At 38.7% G+C, this 13,524-nt stretch overlaps 2 protein-coding genes across 2 annotated transcripts; one reads left to right on the top strand and one right to left on the bottom strand.

The window, feature by feature from the left end:
* Window positions 1-288: 288 nt before the first annotated feature.
* On the bottom strand, window positions 289-3,268 carry LOC107766523 (protein FAR1-RELATED SEQUENCE 5-like). Its single transcript, XM_016585319.2, has 5 exons — window positions 2,923-3,268; window positions 1,691-1,882; window positions 920-1,530; window positions 433-804; window positions 289-315 (listed from the first exon to the last, which is right to left on the bottom strand). The coding sequence occupies exons 1-5, from the start codon at window positions 3,266-3,268 to the stop codon at window positions 289-291; spliced, it is 1,548 nt and encodes a 515-aa protein (XP_016440805.2).
* Window positions 3,269-4,804: 1,536 nt separating this feature from the next.
* LOC107766524 (uncharacterized) lies at window positions 4,805-5,197 on the top strand. Its single transcript, XM_016585320.2, has one exon. It carries the CDS (start codon window positions 4,805-4,807, stop codon window positions 5,195-5,197), a length of 393 nt encoding a protein of 130 aa, XP_016440806.2.
* Window positions 5,198-13,524: the final 8,327 nt, after the last annotated feature.

Raw genomic sequence — 13,524 nt, 5'->3', positions numbered from 1 at the left:
TGAATGTAAACAATACTTCATCTACAATATTTTAAGTTTTTAACTACTTTCCTACTGATTTATAATGTATATACTCTATAAATTCCAGATAATATATTTTTTTTGTAGTTTTATTGTAGATAAACTGCAAAAACACATTAACAACTATGTAAAGGACTCCATATATAGTAAATAAGTTCTAGATTATATATATAGAAACCATTCATAAACAAATCAATCTATGAAAGTATTATCTCAATACAGAAAAATCCGAACTAACTACATTATGATCTTAAAAAATACCAACGATTACACATCAAAATCTGTTATCCAGAACTAACCAACAAATTTTATGAAATGTTCTGTTAACTACATAAAATTTTATTTCTTTTTGGGAGCATTCTTGCAAGATCTTTTGTTATGCCCTTCTCCTCCGCAGTTGCCACATGAAACCTTGTACTTCTTTGAATTTATTTCATCATATGTTTTGTATCTTTCATTTTGAGGTCTTCCTGACTGCCTTTTCCCTCCTTTAGGTGGATTTACTACTTCTTCAGTTATATGTTCTGGCACATTCCATTTGCTTTCATCAGACAGAGGATTTACTGGTATTTTATAAGTACGCAAGAGGTTCACCCTTGTGTAATAAGGAGAACAATATTGTTCAAAAGACTCATCCCTGTGTCTTAAAGCAGCCAAAGCATGTGGACAAGGTAGTTCATCAAGCTGGAATTGCCCACAACTACATCTCTTATTTTCAAGACAAACAATATAGCGCTTCATACCATCTATTATTGTATGGATGTAGTCTATTGAAGCCCTCACCTACGAGTACATTACAAACAAAAAAACAATTCATATACGGTTAAAATCAAAATATCTACAAAATATCTATATTGTCCTGTTTATGAATTTGATTCAATAAATAATCAGATCTTACTCTAAGCTTGTGCGACAATGTTCTGTTATCATCCAACTCTTTGTTAAATTTGTACCCAAGGTATGTGAATGTACCCTTTGCTTTCAATAACTTTTCTTTTGTCCAATGTTCAAGAAGGGTCCTCATATACTCTAATAGTTCTACTATCGGCAGCTCTCTTGCATATTTTGTTATAGCATTCAACGACTTTTCAATGTTTGATGTCATAGTCCAAGTTCTGTTCACCGTAGCATGTACTCGAGACCATCTATGATAGCCAATATAGTATAAGTATGCTTTAACATGGGGGTCAATCTTCTCAATCTTTGACATCCTTTCATTAAATTCATCAAGTGTGTATGACCGTGCCGTGACAAAGTATAATTCACTTAACTTAAGATGTCCCTTCTTGAACTTTGCCCGTATATTTGTCCAAATATGCCACATGCAAGAATAATGTGGCATGCCAGGATAAACAATAGATGTTGCCTTCAAGATACTCTCATTCCGATCCGAAACAACACACATATTTGGTCTTTCACCATACGCGAGTTTGAATTGCTCAAAAAACCACTTCCATGATGTGTCATTCTCTGAATCAACAACAATATATGCCAATGATAATATGGTACCTACATTATGTGGCAAGAAGCAATTAATTGGCTGCAGGAAAAATGCAGAAGAAGACATATATATACAAACTACAACTTTTCTACAATATATCTACAATTAATCTGCAAGTATTACAAAAAATATGCAAGCTATAATACTTCTACAATAAAACTTCAGTACCTGCTGCATCCATTGTACTGGCTGTTAGAATTATTCCCTTGTATGATGACTTTGAAAAGGTCTCATCAACTACTACAACTGGCCTACAATATTCCCAACCACTGATTGACGTACAAATCGCAACAAATACATACAAGAAGCAGTCATCGTCTGTCTTCTTCAATTTAACTATAGACCCCGGATAAGTCTTCTCTAGAATATACAAATAATTAGGCAATTTGCTGTAGGAGTCTGAAGGATGACCTCTCAAAAACTGTAAAGCCTTTTCCTTTGCTCTCCAGGCTTACGTGTAAGTTAGATTCACGCCGTGTTCAGACAACATGTCAAATTGAATGTCTTTTGGGGTGTAAATTGTCTTAGGATCAGAATATTTTGGAATAACCATGCTACCAACTACCATGACAGTAGATTTGCGTTGTATGAATATTGTCCATTAAAGAACATGTGTGCTGGCTGTCGAAATTTCTGACCTTGAACATTGCAGAATCATTTTTGCTAGTTACCTTGAAGAGCCATGTACAGTTTTCACCAACACATATCAGCCAGTAGCTACAAAATAAATACATTTTAAACAATGGGTTAAAATTTAGATTAAAAAAATTGTTTTAGCTTAAACAATTACATTATAAAATCTATATACAACATAACTATAATTCAACTACAATTCTGTTAAACATTATCACAAGGAAAAACTGAAGAAGTAAAAAATTACAAATAAACTACAAAATTAAAAAAATAATAATCTTTGACTATTCATATGTTCATACCTTCTAGAACTAGATCTTTAACCCTGAATTGGAACTTGTGCATGACAGAATAATGCTTCATTGCAGTTACAATTATTTCCTTGTCTTGGTATACTTGTCATAATTCAATAGAACTTGGTGTACTATCTGTTATTATTATACTTTCATATTCCTCTATAACAGGAGATGTTGACATATCAAGTAACTTTAGTATTCAAGACGAACCTACATGAAAATAAATATAAATACTGTTATGACCAGTTTGTAGAAATTTTGTAGATAATTTATAGAAAGGTTGAAATTCAGTATTTTATATTAATTTTTCAAATTATATGTAGTTTTATTGTAGAATAAATGTAGAAATTTTATAGATATTATAGAAATCCATACTGATATATATGTAGTTTATTTGAAGATAAAATGTAGATAAAGTGTAGTTCATTGACATTGTACCAGAATTTCAACGAAAAAAATAACATCACACACCTGCAGCTGTGTTCTCATTGGTGATACTTAATTCCATATTGAAATCGTGAACAGTTATACATAGCGAATATGATCCTAAGTTTTTGTTTTCCTTTTTCGTCTCCATGTATACACGAACATCCATATCGTTACTAATTTCCATTGGAGGACAATGCTCGTTGAGAATGTATTTGATTTCTATAATTTTTTTGGATGTATCAATCATTAATTGCTGTGCTATTGTAGAAATCAGTAGACTATAACTCGCATTCTCATCGACTACAATGCCATCGACCTGAAATTCTCTAAATCTCCCACAGCTATCCCAATTCCCATTCAGTTGTAGCATAATTGGTATTTTCGCCATAATTGCATTTGTTGCAGAAGAATTGTAGAAGATTTTGTCGTTTTTGATTTGTGAAATCAGAGAAAATGTTGAAACAAAGTGTATCACGAAAACAGAGTATGGAAATTTTGTAACGAAGCCGACGATAATTATTACTGTGCGTGATTTACGTTGTGGAAGATCTAGAAGAATATTTAATTCCTCCTTTCTAGCGCGCCTAAATAAATAATCCTACAGCTACAATGATTCCTTATTTAATGCATTGTATATATTATGTAGAAATACTATTAGCATGAAAGGTAATATGCAAACTATGAACATATTTGGTAATATAGTTTCCTATATGGTATAAGAACGAAAATTAATCTTTTCAATATGCCAGCGGCAATGTCATCATTGATTGATCAGTATTCCTTATAAGTAGCTGTATTTGAGGCATTTGATCGCAGTGAATTTTGACGTATAACAAGGTTTTGATTGATCGCAGTGAATTTTGAAGTATAAAATTGTGAGTGTTCTTTCTATTTTTTTCATCCATAAATCATGTTTTCTGTGAATGGAGACCTTTAGATAATGAAATAAGATTTTTAACTAAGAACATTGATTGCGAATTTGCGATGATGAATTGTTGGAGCAAAAATGTAATGACCCAGCCGGTCGTTTCATGAGTTACCACTCTGTTTCTCCCATTTCTTCTTCTTTATATCTTGTTCAGTTATATTATGTAGTATCGGGTTGGTTGGTTTGGGTTCGGGGTGGTTTTGTAGAAAAATGAGACACTTAGTCTCTTTTGAGTAAACTTGAGTTGAAAAAGTCAACCAAACGTTGACTTATGTGGAAAAGATATCGGATGTGACTTTCGATGGTTCGGATAGCTTCGTTAGGTGATTTGGAACTTAGGAGCGTGATCAGAATGTATTTTGAAGGCCCGTGGTAGATTTAGGCTTGAAGTGGCGAAATTGGAATTTTGGGTGTTTTCTGGGTTGGTAGTGGAAATTTTGATATAGGGATCAGAAGGGAATTCCGGAAATTGGAGTAGGTCTTTGTGTCATTTGTGACGTGTGTGCAAAATTCCAGGTCATTTGGACAAGGTTTGATAGATGTTTTGATGGAAAGCGGAATTTGGAAGTTTTGGAAACCTTAGGCTTGAATCTGAGGGTGTTTTGATGATTTGATGTTGTTTTGAGTGTTCCGAAGGTTTAAGTTTGAATAGTATTATGTGACCTATTCGTACTTTTGGTGGAGGTCCGGGGGGCCTCGGGATGAATTCGGAAGATTTTCGGAAAAGTTTGGCTTTGAGTACTCGGATTGCAAGTTGAGTGATGGGATGTATGAAGAAAGAGTGAAAGTGAAGATTGACAGTTAAGTCGTCCCCAAAAGGGATAGTTTCAAGTATCTTGGGTCTATTATTCAAGACAACGAGACGAATGAAGAGGATGTTTCTCATAATATTGGAGGGGGTGGATGAGATGGAGGCTCACCTCGGGGGTTTTGCGTGATAAGAATGTGCCACCTGCACTTAAGGGCACGTTCTACAAAGTGATGGTTAGACCGACTATGTTATATGAGGCTGAGTGCTTGCTCGTCAAGAAATTCCATGTCCAGAAGTTGAAAGTCGCCAAAATAAGGATGTTGAGATGGATGTGTAGATATACCAGGAAGGACAAGATTAGGAATAAAGTTATTACGGATAAGGTAGAAGTGGCATCTATGGAGGACAAGTTGCGGGAATCTAGGTTGAGATGGTTCGGGCATGTGAAAAGGAGAGACATAGATGCTCCGATGAGAGGGTGTGAGAGGTTGTCCATGGCAGGTCTGAGGAACAAAAGGGATAGTCCTAAGAAGTATTGGGGAGATGTAGTTAAGCAAGACATGATATTGCTCCAGCTTATCGAGGATATGACCCACGATAGAAAGGTGTGGAGGTTGAGGATTAGAGTTGTAGGTTGACAGATAGTAGTGTGTTCCTCCTAGGCTTACCAGTAGAACTAGGACTATTTTTGTATTATCTTATTCATGGTTCTTTACTATTACTTGTTGTGTCACTCGCACTGTTACCATAATACATTGTTGTTACTATTTCTTGCCACTTGTTTCTTTATCTCCACTGTTCTTTGAGCCGAGGGTCTATCAGAAGCAACCTCTCTATCTCTATAAGGTAGGAGTAAGGTCTACGTACACACTACCCTCCCTAGACCCCATTTATAAAAATACACTGAGTTTTTTGTTGTTGTTGTTATTGTTATTGTTGGAGCTGATTTTTGATCTTTCACTCCTATGAACCCAAAAGGAAGAGTATACATGCTTTTTATCACGTCAGGATCCAGGGGATAACAGTTATCAATTGCCAAGTTCTGAAAAGGGTAATTAAAATTACGAATAGTTTAAGGATGTAACTAATAATTCGTGTCAAGTTTAAAAGGTTTTAAATATTTTTCCATTCTTTAATCACTAATTATTGAGTTTATCCATCCCATGGCATTCTTATATTGGCTGGCGAATTGTACGATCACCAGTTGTAGACTGTATAAGAGTTTTAAGCAAACTTTAATTTGGAACAGATTGAAGCAACTGTGTTTTTTTCCAATTTACTAAATAAAACCAACATGTTGTTGTTATTGGTCCCCTCAGCCCTCAGGTCCCTTGAATCGTTCAACCTCACTGCCTTACGAACCCCCATCATTCTTATGGAATTTTTCACCGTCGCAATGGACGAAGTAACAATTTAATCTTGCGTAAGGATTCAGACTCTCTCTCTCTATATATAAACAAATTCAATAACTATTCAAAACCCAAAAACTTTAAATCTAGCTCCATCGTGGTGACATTTGCCCACAAGCTATGAGTAGGTTTCTTCAATATATTTGCCTTGATGGCTACATGAAAGGAGAAAAAACGTACATAATTTAAATGGCTACTTGACAATTGACATGCGAGCTGTCATGGGATGCTTTCTAGCCATGCCCCCATGACCCTTTAGACGTGCCCTATAGCAACCTGGCAAGCCTCCCAACACCCAGCGCCATGGTCGGCCCCGTGGTCTCGGCAGCGCCAAGTGACCAGCGCGCATGTGCCTCTATTGTCCCACCGATAGCCCTCGCCAGCGCATGACAATAGTGCCACGTGCACCGACAATGTGGCATGCACAGACAATGCCGCGTGCCCAGATCCTAATGCCAAGTACCAGCGCCCAGTCACAGGCAGACGCAACTAGTGCTGCGCGTGTCGACAACACCGCGCAGACCCTGACGCGAAAGACAAAGTTGCTGCCAACGGACCTGTTTCTACGTTGTAGAAAACTAAGTTCTTTTTCATTGTAAATATAGAGTAGTTTCATTTCATTTACTTTCAGTTGGCTCCTACAGCTTAGATAGGTCAACTCATGTAACTTTGGTTTTTATTAAGCATTATTAGGGGGGATTAAGCAATCAAATATTCAAGAAAGCAAATATTTCTCTGTACTGGTGTGTCTCCCCCTCGACACCGTGTAGTCTTTTGTAATAGCTTTCACTCATCAATGCAATCAAGATTTCATTCTCAATTCTCGTTTCAGCTTCCGCAATTGCTCTTGACATTGATTTTCTCCAACATCACTAATAATCTCGTTTAGTGTACGGAGGGGACCTCAATTGGCGGACAACAACCACATTGACATCGGTTGCTTAGCCTTTCGTTGCCCTTCCAAGGAACCTCAGGAAAGCGCCGCGTAACAGTTGGTATTAGGGCCTAGCCTCGACATCGAATGAGAGAACACATTACCATTACCACCATTTTTTACCATGGTAAATCATGGGGATCGCATTGCGGACCTTGAAGAGACGGTTGACTTATTACGACCCATCGTGGATATGTGCCTAAACTAAGAACCAACTTAGTGCAAAGGTTGGATGACCTGGACAGCAGAATGCGGCAGGCCAAAGTTGACATAACAAACATCAGTAGTTACTTTGAAGGAGACCGGCAAATGGCAGCCACAGAAGTAGCCGAAATTTATGGCAAATTCGAGGACCTACAACAGGAGCGCGTCGAGAATTTATCCCATAGAGAACAAGATGTAGACAGGGTGATTTCCATGCAGCAAACCATATACAACCTGACAGGACAACTCAATTTTGTCAATGCTGCCCTACAAAGCCTGCTTCGAGGAGGCAAAAACCAAATCAAGGGTGCTATGAAAGTCGCCTCTGTGCCACAAAAGCTGAAAATTCCGGAGCCAAAGCCATACAATGGATATCGGGATGCAAAAGAAGTCGAAAACTTCATCTTCGACATGGAACAATACTTTGATAACGTGGGCGAGTTGGAAGAAGCAAAAAAGGTAGCAACTGCTGCCATGTATCTTCGAGGTGATGCTAAACTCTGGTGGTGAGTGAAATACAAAGCCATCAAGGCCAAGGAAGATACTTTTAAGACATGGGCAGAACTAAAGTCAGCCATACGCCTGGAGTTCTTCCCCGAAAACATTGAATACAATGCACGGAGAAAGCTACGGGAGCTCTGCCAGACCCGGTCAGTGCGGGATTTCTCCGTGCTCATGCTAAGCATACAAGATATGGGGGACAAAGACAAACTCTTTGCATTCATAGAAGGTCTGAAACCCCATGCCTATATGGAGATGCAAAGACAAAGGGTAGATACCCTGCCCAAGGTGATCCAAGCTGCAAAAATGCCTTGGGAATTATCATATAGAAATTCAGAAGGATAGGCCCCAGCCGCCTGTCCCATGGGGATATAACAGGAGGTAGCCTAGCAATGGTGGCTCTAGCAGAAGTGGAGGAGATCAAAGTGCAACCAAATCTAAGACTCCTTCTCCAAGCAGTGATAATGCTGCATCGGTCAACAATTAGGGGAGGAAGCTCCCTTCAGAATGCCTTCATTGTGGTGGGCCACATCATAACAATGAATGACCATATATACAAATCAACACTAATCAAACTGTTGAGGAAGGGTCAGATGACGACTCAGACGAGGCAGAACAAGTAGGTGCCTTCATTGCAATTGTTGGCTCTATCCCGGATACTTTAGCGTGAACCAATGTTGGTATCCCTAAGAAGCACTCATTCCCAATAGCCAAGAAATGGAAAAAGAAGATGGATGAGAGGCCTTCTCCTAAACAAGAGAGGACCTTAATGTTTGTCTAAATGAAAGTAAACAGCAAACCCATTCGGGCAATGATAGACACGGGTACTACCTAGAACTACTTAGCCTCGACTCAGGTGAAATGCCTCGGCTTAGTTGTGCAAAAGAGTAAGGGTCGTGTCAAGGCTGTCAACCCACCACCCCAACTAGTAAGTAGAATAGCCAAATAAGTGCCTATGAAGCTTGGACCGTACGAAGGAAGATTCAACCTACGCGTCACAATCATAGATGACTTCGAACTGATAGTGGGATTGGAATTCCTAAGGCAAACCAACACCATACATGTACCATATGCCAACATGCTCCTGATGATGGGAGAAAACGAGGCCAAACCCCGCATCATATTGTGCGTGCCCATAAAGATGGCCACTGAGAACATATCGATCATGGAGTTGAGAAGGGAGTCAAAACACATGAACTTATGGTTCCAGCTACCCTTTGCAACAAGAATAAAAAATCATATCATCGCCCTCAAATGACTGATGACGCCCCTCAGTGTATGAAAACTTTTCAAATAGACTACAAGGACAAGTCGGACTACTCATCACAAACGGGACTCTTGGAGCCGCTACATGTCTCAGAAAGACCTTGGGAAAGAGTTTCCCTGAACTTCATCATAGGATTGCCCAAAGTCGGAAATCTTGCATCTATCTTGCTTGTAATAGATCGGTTTTCCAATTATGCAACCTTTATAGCAGCCCTACAAAACATATCAACAGAAGATATAACTCGACTATTCTTCTCTCACATTGTCAAAGATTGGGGCCTGCCCAAAGACATTGTTAGTGACTGCGACTCAAGCTTCACTAGAAACTTTTGGACCCAGCTTTTCAAGTGCTTCGGGTCAAAATTGAGTCACAACTCAAGCTTCCATCCACAATCGAGTGGCCAGATAGAATGGTTCCATGACATGCTGGAGGAATATCTTCTCCACTTTGCTATCGGATCATAGAAGCATTGGGTAAAGATTTTGGATGCTGCTCAACTGTGTTTCAATTCACAAAAGAGCTCTAGTACAAACAAAAGCGCTTTTGAAATTGTTACCGGGTAGCAACCACTTCTCCCACAAACAGTGAATACATAAACCATGACAAAATCTCCTCGAGATGCCAGCTTCTCGAGGGAATGAGAGCACAATTTGGAGACAGTGCGGAGTATCTTGTCAAAGCCTAAGAGCGAGCGACAAGGTTTGCTGATCAAAATCTTCACTTTGTCCAACACCAAGCAGGATACAAAGTGATGGTAAGCATCCCAAAGCGGTACTTGTTTGCAGAGAGGACCCATGACCCTCGCTTATTGCAAAAACACATCAGACCTTTGTCCATCGAAAGACACATTGGGAAATCCACATACTAGGTGAACATCCCAGCCTGGTGGAAGATCCATCCAGTCTTCCATGTCATCTACTTGAAATCTTTTCGGAAAGACATGGAACATCATTCACAAAGCCAACTTACAAGACAGAGGGGAACAAACCTCCCAGCTGTCACGACCCAAATCGATGGGTCGCGATGGGTTCCCAAATCCTACTTGTCGAACACCCTTAAGTATGCGTCTAAGATATAAACATGAATAACATACGTGAGGGAAACCTTTCCAAAAGACATATGTACATATACATGCGTAATACAGTGGGGCGAGCAGGCAAGACTGCTATGACAACAATATACCCAAAACTGGAAGCCAACAAGGCCACATACTATCCAACTATACATAACTGTCTACAGACCTCTGTTAGAATATACAACTGTATAAAGATGGGACTGGGCCCCGTCATACCCATATATGCATACAAACATATCATACCAAGGCCAAAAGTGGAACACCAACTCTCGCTAATCAAGGATCCTAAGGAGGGAAACTGTCAGCTCGTCTACATGTACTTGCGGGCATGAAACTCAGGCCCCGGGAAATAGGGCATCAGTACGAATAATGTATTGAGTATGTAAGGCATGAAAATCAGTACATAAAAGACATAGATGGAATATGGAATAAAGATTTCCACATGTAAGTCCAAATAACTTTGTAAACCCTGAAACATTTATAGTGTCATGCAGGTGCGTATAAATTTCGTGTCATGCATAGGTATAGGTGTACATAACATCATAAGGCCTCCAAAGGCATCCCATCATATCATCTCGACCACTGTGGACAAAATCATCAATATATACCAGCTGATCAGGTAGTGGTGCATATATAATGCCATAACCTTTCCACATATATATATATATATATATATGTATGTATGTATGTATGTATGTATGTATGTATGTATGTATGTATGTATGTATGTATGTATGTATGTATGTATGTATGTATGTATGTATGTATGTATGTATGTATGTATGTATGTATGTATGTATGTATGTATATATGTATGCAATGCATGAGAAGTACGTCAATAAAATCTCTCGGAACGTCATAAGACCATTATACCTCTGATTAATTTCATTTTGGAAGTAAATTCTGTGTTCCGAGGCTTTAAAAAACTCTTTTTATCTCACCTCGATTTGTGTGCGCAGTTCGAGCGCGTTTCTAGAAAGCTTTTATGTGAAATCTAAGTAAAATAAGGAAATTAGCCTTTAAAATTTATTAAAGTTGACTTTGGTCAACATTCTTGGTAAACGGACCCGGATCCGTGATCCGACGGTCTCGTAGGGTCCGTAGTAAAATTTGGGACTTAGGCGTATACCCCAAACAGAATTCCAAGGTCCCAATCCCGAGAAATGAATTTTTAAAGAAAATTATTTTCTAGAAAATATAAAGGTTTTTAGAAGTGAATTGATGCATTTTCTTGATGGTATCGGGCCAGTATCTTGGTTTCGTAACCCGGAACAAGTTTGAAATAATAATTAAGTTAAATCTGTAAAATTTGGTAAAGATCGGAAAACGTTTGGTATAAAACGGACCTATAGTTGAGAAAATAGTAATTTTGATGTTCTTGAGTGATTTCATGAATTTGAGGTTTAATTCATAGTTGTTGATATTATTTTGATGATTTGATTGCACGAGCAAGTTCGTATGATATTGTTAGGTTAGGGTGCATGTTTAGTTTGGAGCCTCGAGGGCTCAAGTGAGTTTTGGATAGGCCACGAAGTGAAATTAGACCTAGGAAAACTGCTGGTGTATTTTTGCCAAGGCCTCTGATCTCACAATTGCGAGATCATGCTTCGCAATTGCGAAATGGACATGCTTGATAAATGCGACCCTAGTGTCGCAAATGCAAACCAAGCCAGGGCAGACCCTTTTCGCAAATGCGAACACTGGGTGGGAATCGAGAAGCCCTCCCAATTGAACGTTACGATGTTCCCTTCGCAATTGCGAAGGTGACAGGATTTTTCCATGGTCACAAATGCGATAGATTCTTCGCATTTCCGAAGACAACAGGTCCTGAAGGGGCTCGCAATTGGTCACAATTGCGACATCTGCGGTCAGTTAATTTGGACTTAGACACATTTTTCTTCATTTTTCAAACTCTCTCAAACCCTAAGCTCTCTTGGGCGATTTTCTAAAGAAAAGTTCTTCTCCAAATCAATTGTAAGTCATTTCTAACTCATTTTCTTTAATCTATAACATCTTTTCATATGATTTCAACTCAAAATCAAGGGTTTTCATGAGAGAAATTGGGTGTTTTGGGTAGAACTTAGGATTTTCAAATTTTGGGGATTTGGACCTCGATTTGAGGTCCGATTTCAAAACAAATTATATATTTGAGTTCGTGGGTGAATGGGTAATCGAGTTTTGGTTCGAACCTCGAGTTTTGAACATGTTGTCCCGGGATTGATTTTTAACTTTTTGGGAAAATATTTAGAAAACCTATTTTCATGCATTAGAATTGATTCATTTAGCATTTATTGATATTGTTAAGTAAATTATGGCTAGATACAAGCGAATTGGTGGTGAAAACAAGAGGTAAAGCGGTAGTTGAGGCTTGAATTGTGTTCATGGCATTGAGGTAAGTGTTTGGTCTAACCTTAGCTTGAGGGATTAGGAGTTGTGTCCTATTTTGTATGTGTTAATTGTTGAGTACGACGTATAGGTGTTGTCACGAGTATCTATATGTCGATGTCAAACATGTGAGTCTTATACTATGATTAACATGACTCTGTTTCATATTGTTCATGCTTTATATGATGATTTCTATTGTTGAACAAGGCTTGTGAAAGTATTATTGGTAATTGAACATTGTAGAGCGTTGGCTCAAGTTGAGAATTGAGTTGTGAAGTAATTGTGGTAAAGAGAAGAGGTTTATGATATTGTCCCCCTTGCCGGGATGTTATTGCTATTGTTCCCTTCCCAGGATTTTATTGTGATATTATTGATTCCCTTGCCCAAATTGCTTAGTGATTGTTGCTTGGGTGAGGAAGAGGGTAAAGCACGAAGGGTGATGTCGTGCATGATTTTGAGAGTGTTAATGCACGAAGGGTGATATCGTGCCGATCTTGTGAGGTAAAAGCACGAAGGGTGATGCCGTGCCGCACAATGTACAATGTTGTGCCATGATATGAGTGATAATGCATGACGGATAATTCCGTGCCATGATTATGTGAGGTAAAAGCACGAAGGGTGATGTCGTGCCAATTCTATTGATTTTTATGGTGAAGATGAGAGTAAAAGCACGAAGGGTGATGCCGTGCACGTGTTATTGAGTTCTTGATTCTTGCTGATATTTGAGTTATGGATTTCTTTACATTCTTCTATTGGTTTATGTTGTTACCTGATATTCCCCGCATTATGTTTTCCCCCTCCTATCTTTAACTGTAAATTTCTGCCTTTATTTTTCCGTTGTATATAATTTAACTGGACAGGTTTATTTGGTCATCTTGTCCTAGCCTCGCCACTACTTCGCCGAGGTTAGGCTAGGCACTTACTAGTACATGGGGTCGGTTGTGCTGATACTACACTCTGCACTGTGTGCAGATTCCAGAGCTACAACTTTGGACCACAGTGAGGTTGCTGTCTTCAATCCATTAAGCGACCCGAGGTAGTCCTGCAGGCGTCCGCAGGCCTTGGCGTCCCTTTCCTATCTAGTTTTTCTTTTGTTCTTTACTATTTTAGAGATAGCTATGTTTATGGATTGGTATCGGTAATATTATTAAATTGTTACATTTCATTCTTCCGCTTTACTATTTTCGCTA

Source organism: Nicotiana tabacum, chromosome 10 (assembly GCF_000715075.1).
Source record: "Nicotiana tabacum cultivar K326 chromosome 10, ASM71507v2, whole genome shotgun sequence".
Classification (NCBI taxonomy): Eukaryota; Viridiplantae; Streptophyta; class Magnoliopsida; order Solanales; family Solanaceae; genus Nicotiana; species Nicotiana tabacum.
This window is presented reverse-complemented; position numbering and strand designations above follow the sequence as displayed.

Excerpts from the sequence above, each read along its gene's own strand:
- LOC107766523 (XM_016585319.2), bottom strand. The coding sequence starts at position 3,268 with ATGGCGAAAATACCAATTATGCTACAACTGAATGGGAATTGGGATAGC. Across the intron at positions 1,883-2,922 it reads CAATGAGAACACAGCTGCAG|AGAAGACTTATCCGGGGTCT; the intron begins GTGTGTGATGTT and ends TGTATATTCTAG. Across the intron at positions 316-432 it reads TAAATTCAAAGAAGTACAAG|TTCTGGATAACAGATTTTGA; the intron begins GTTTCATGTGGC and ends TTTGTTGGTTAG.
- LOC107766524 (XM_016585320.2), top strand. The coding sequence starts at position 4,805 with ATGTTATATGAGGCTGAGTGCTTGCTCGTCAAGAAATTCCATGTCCAG.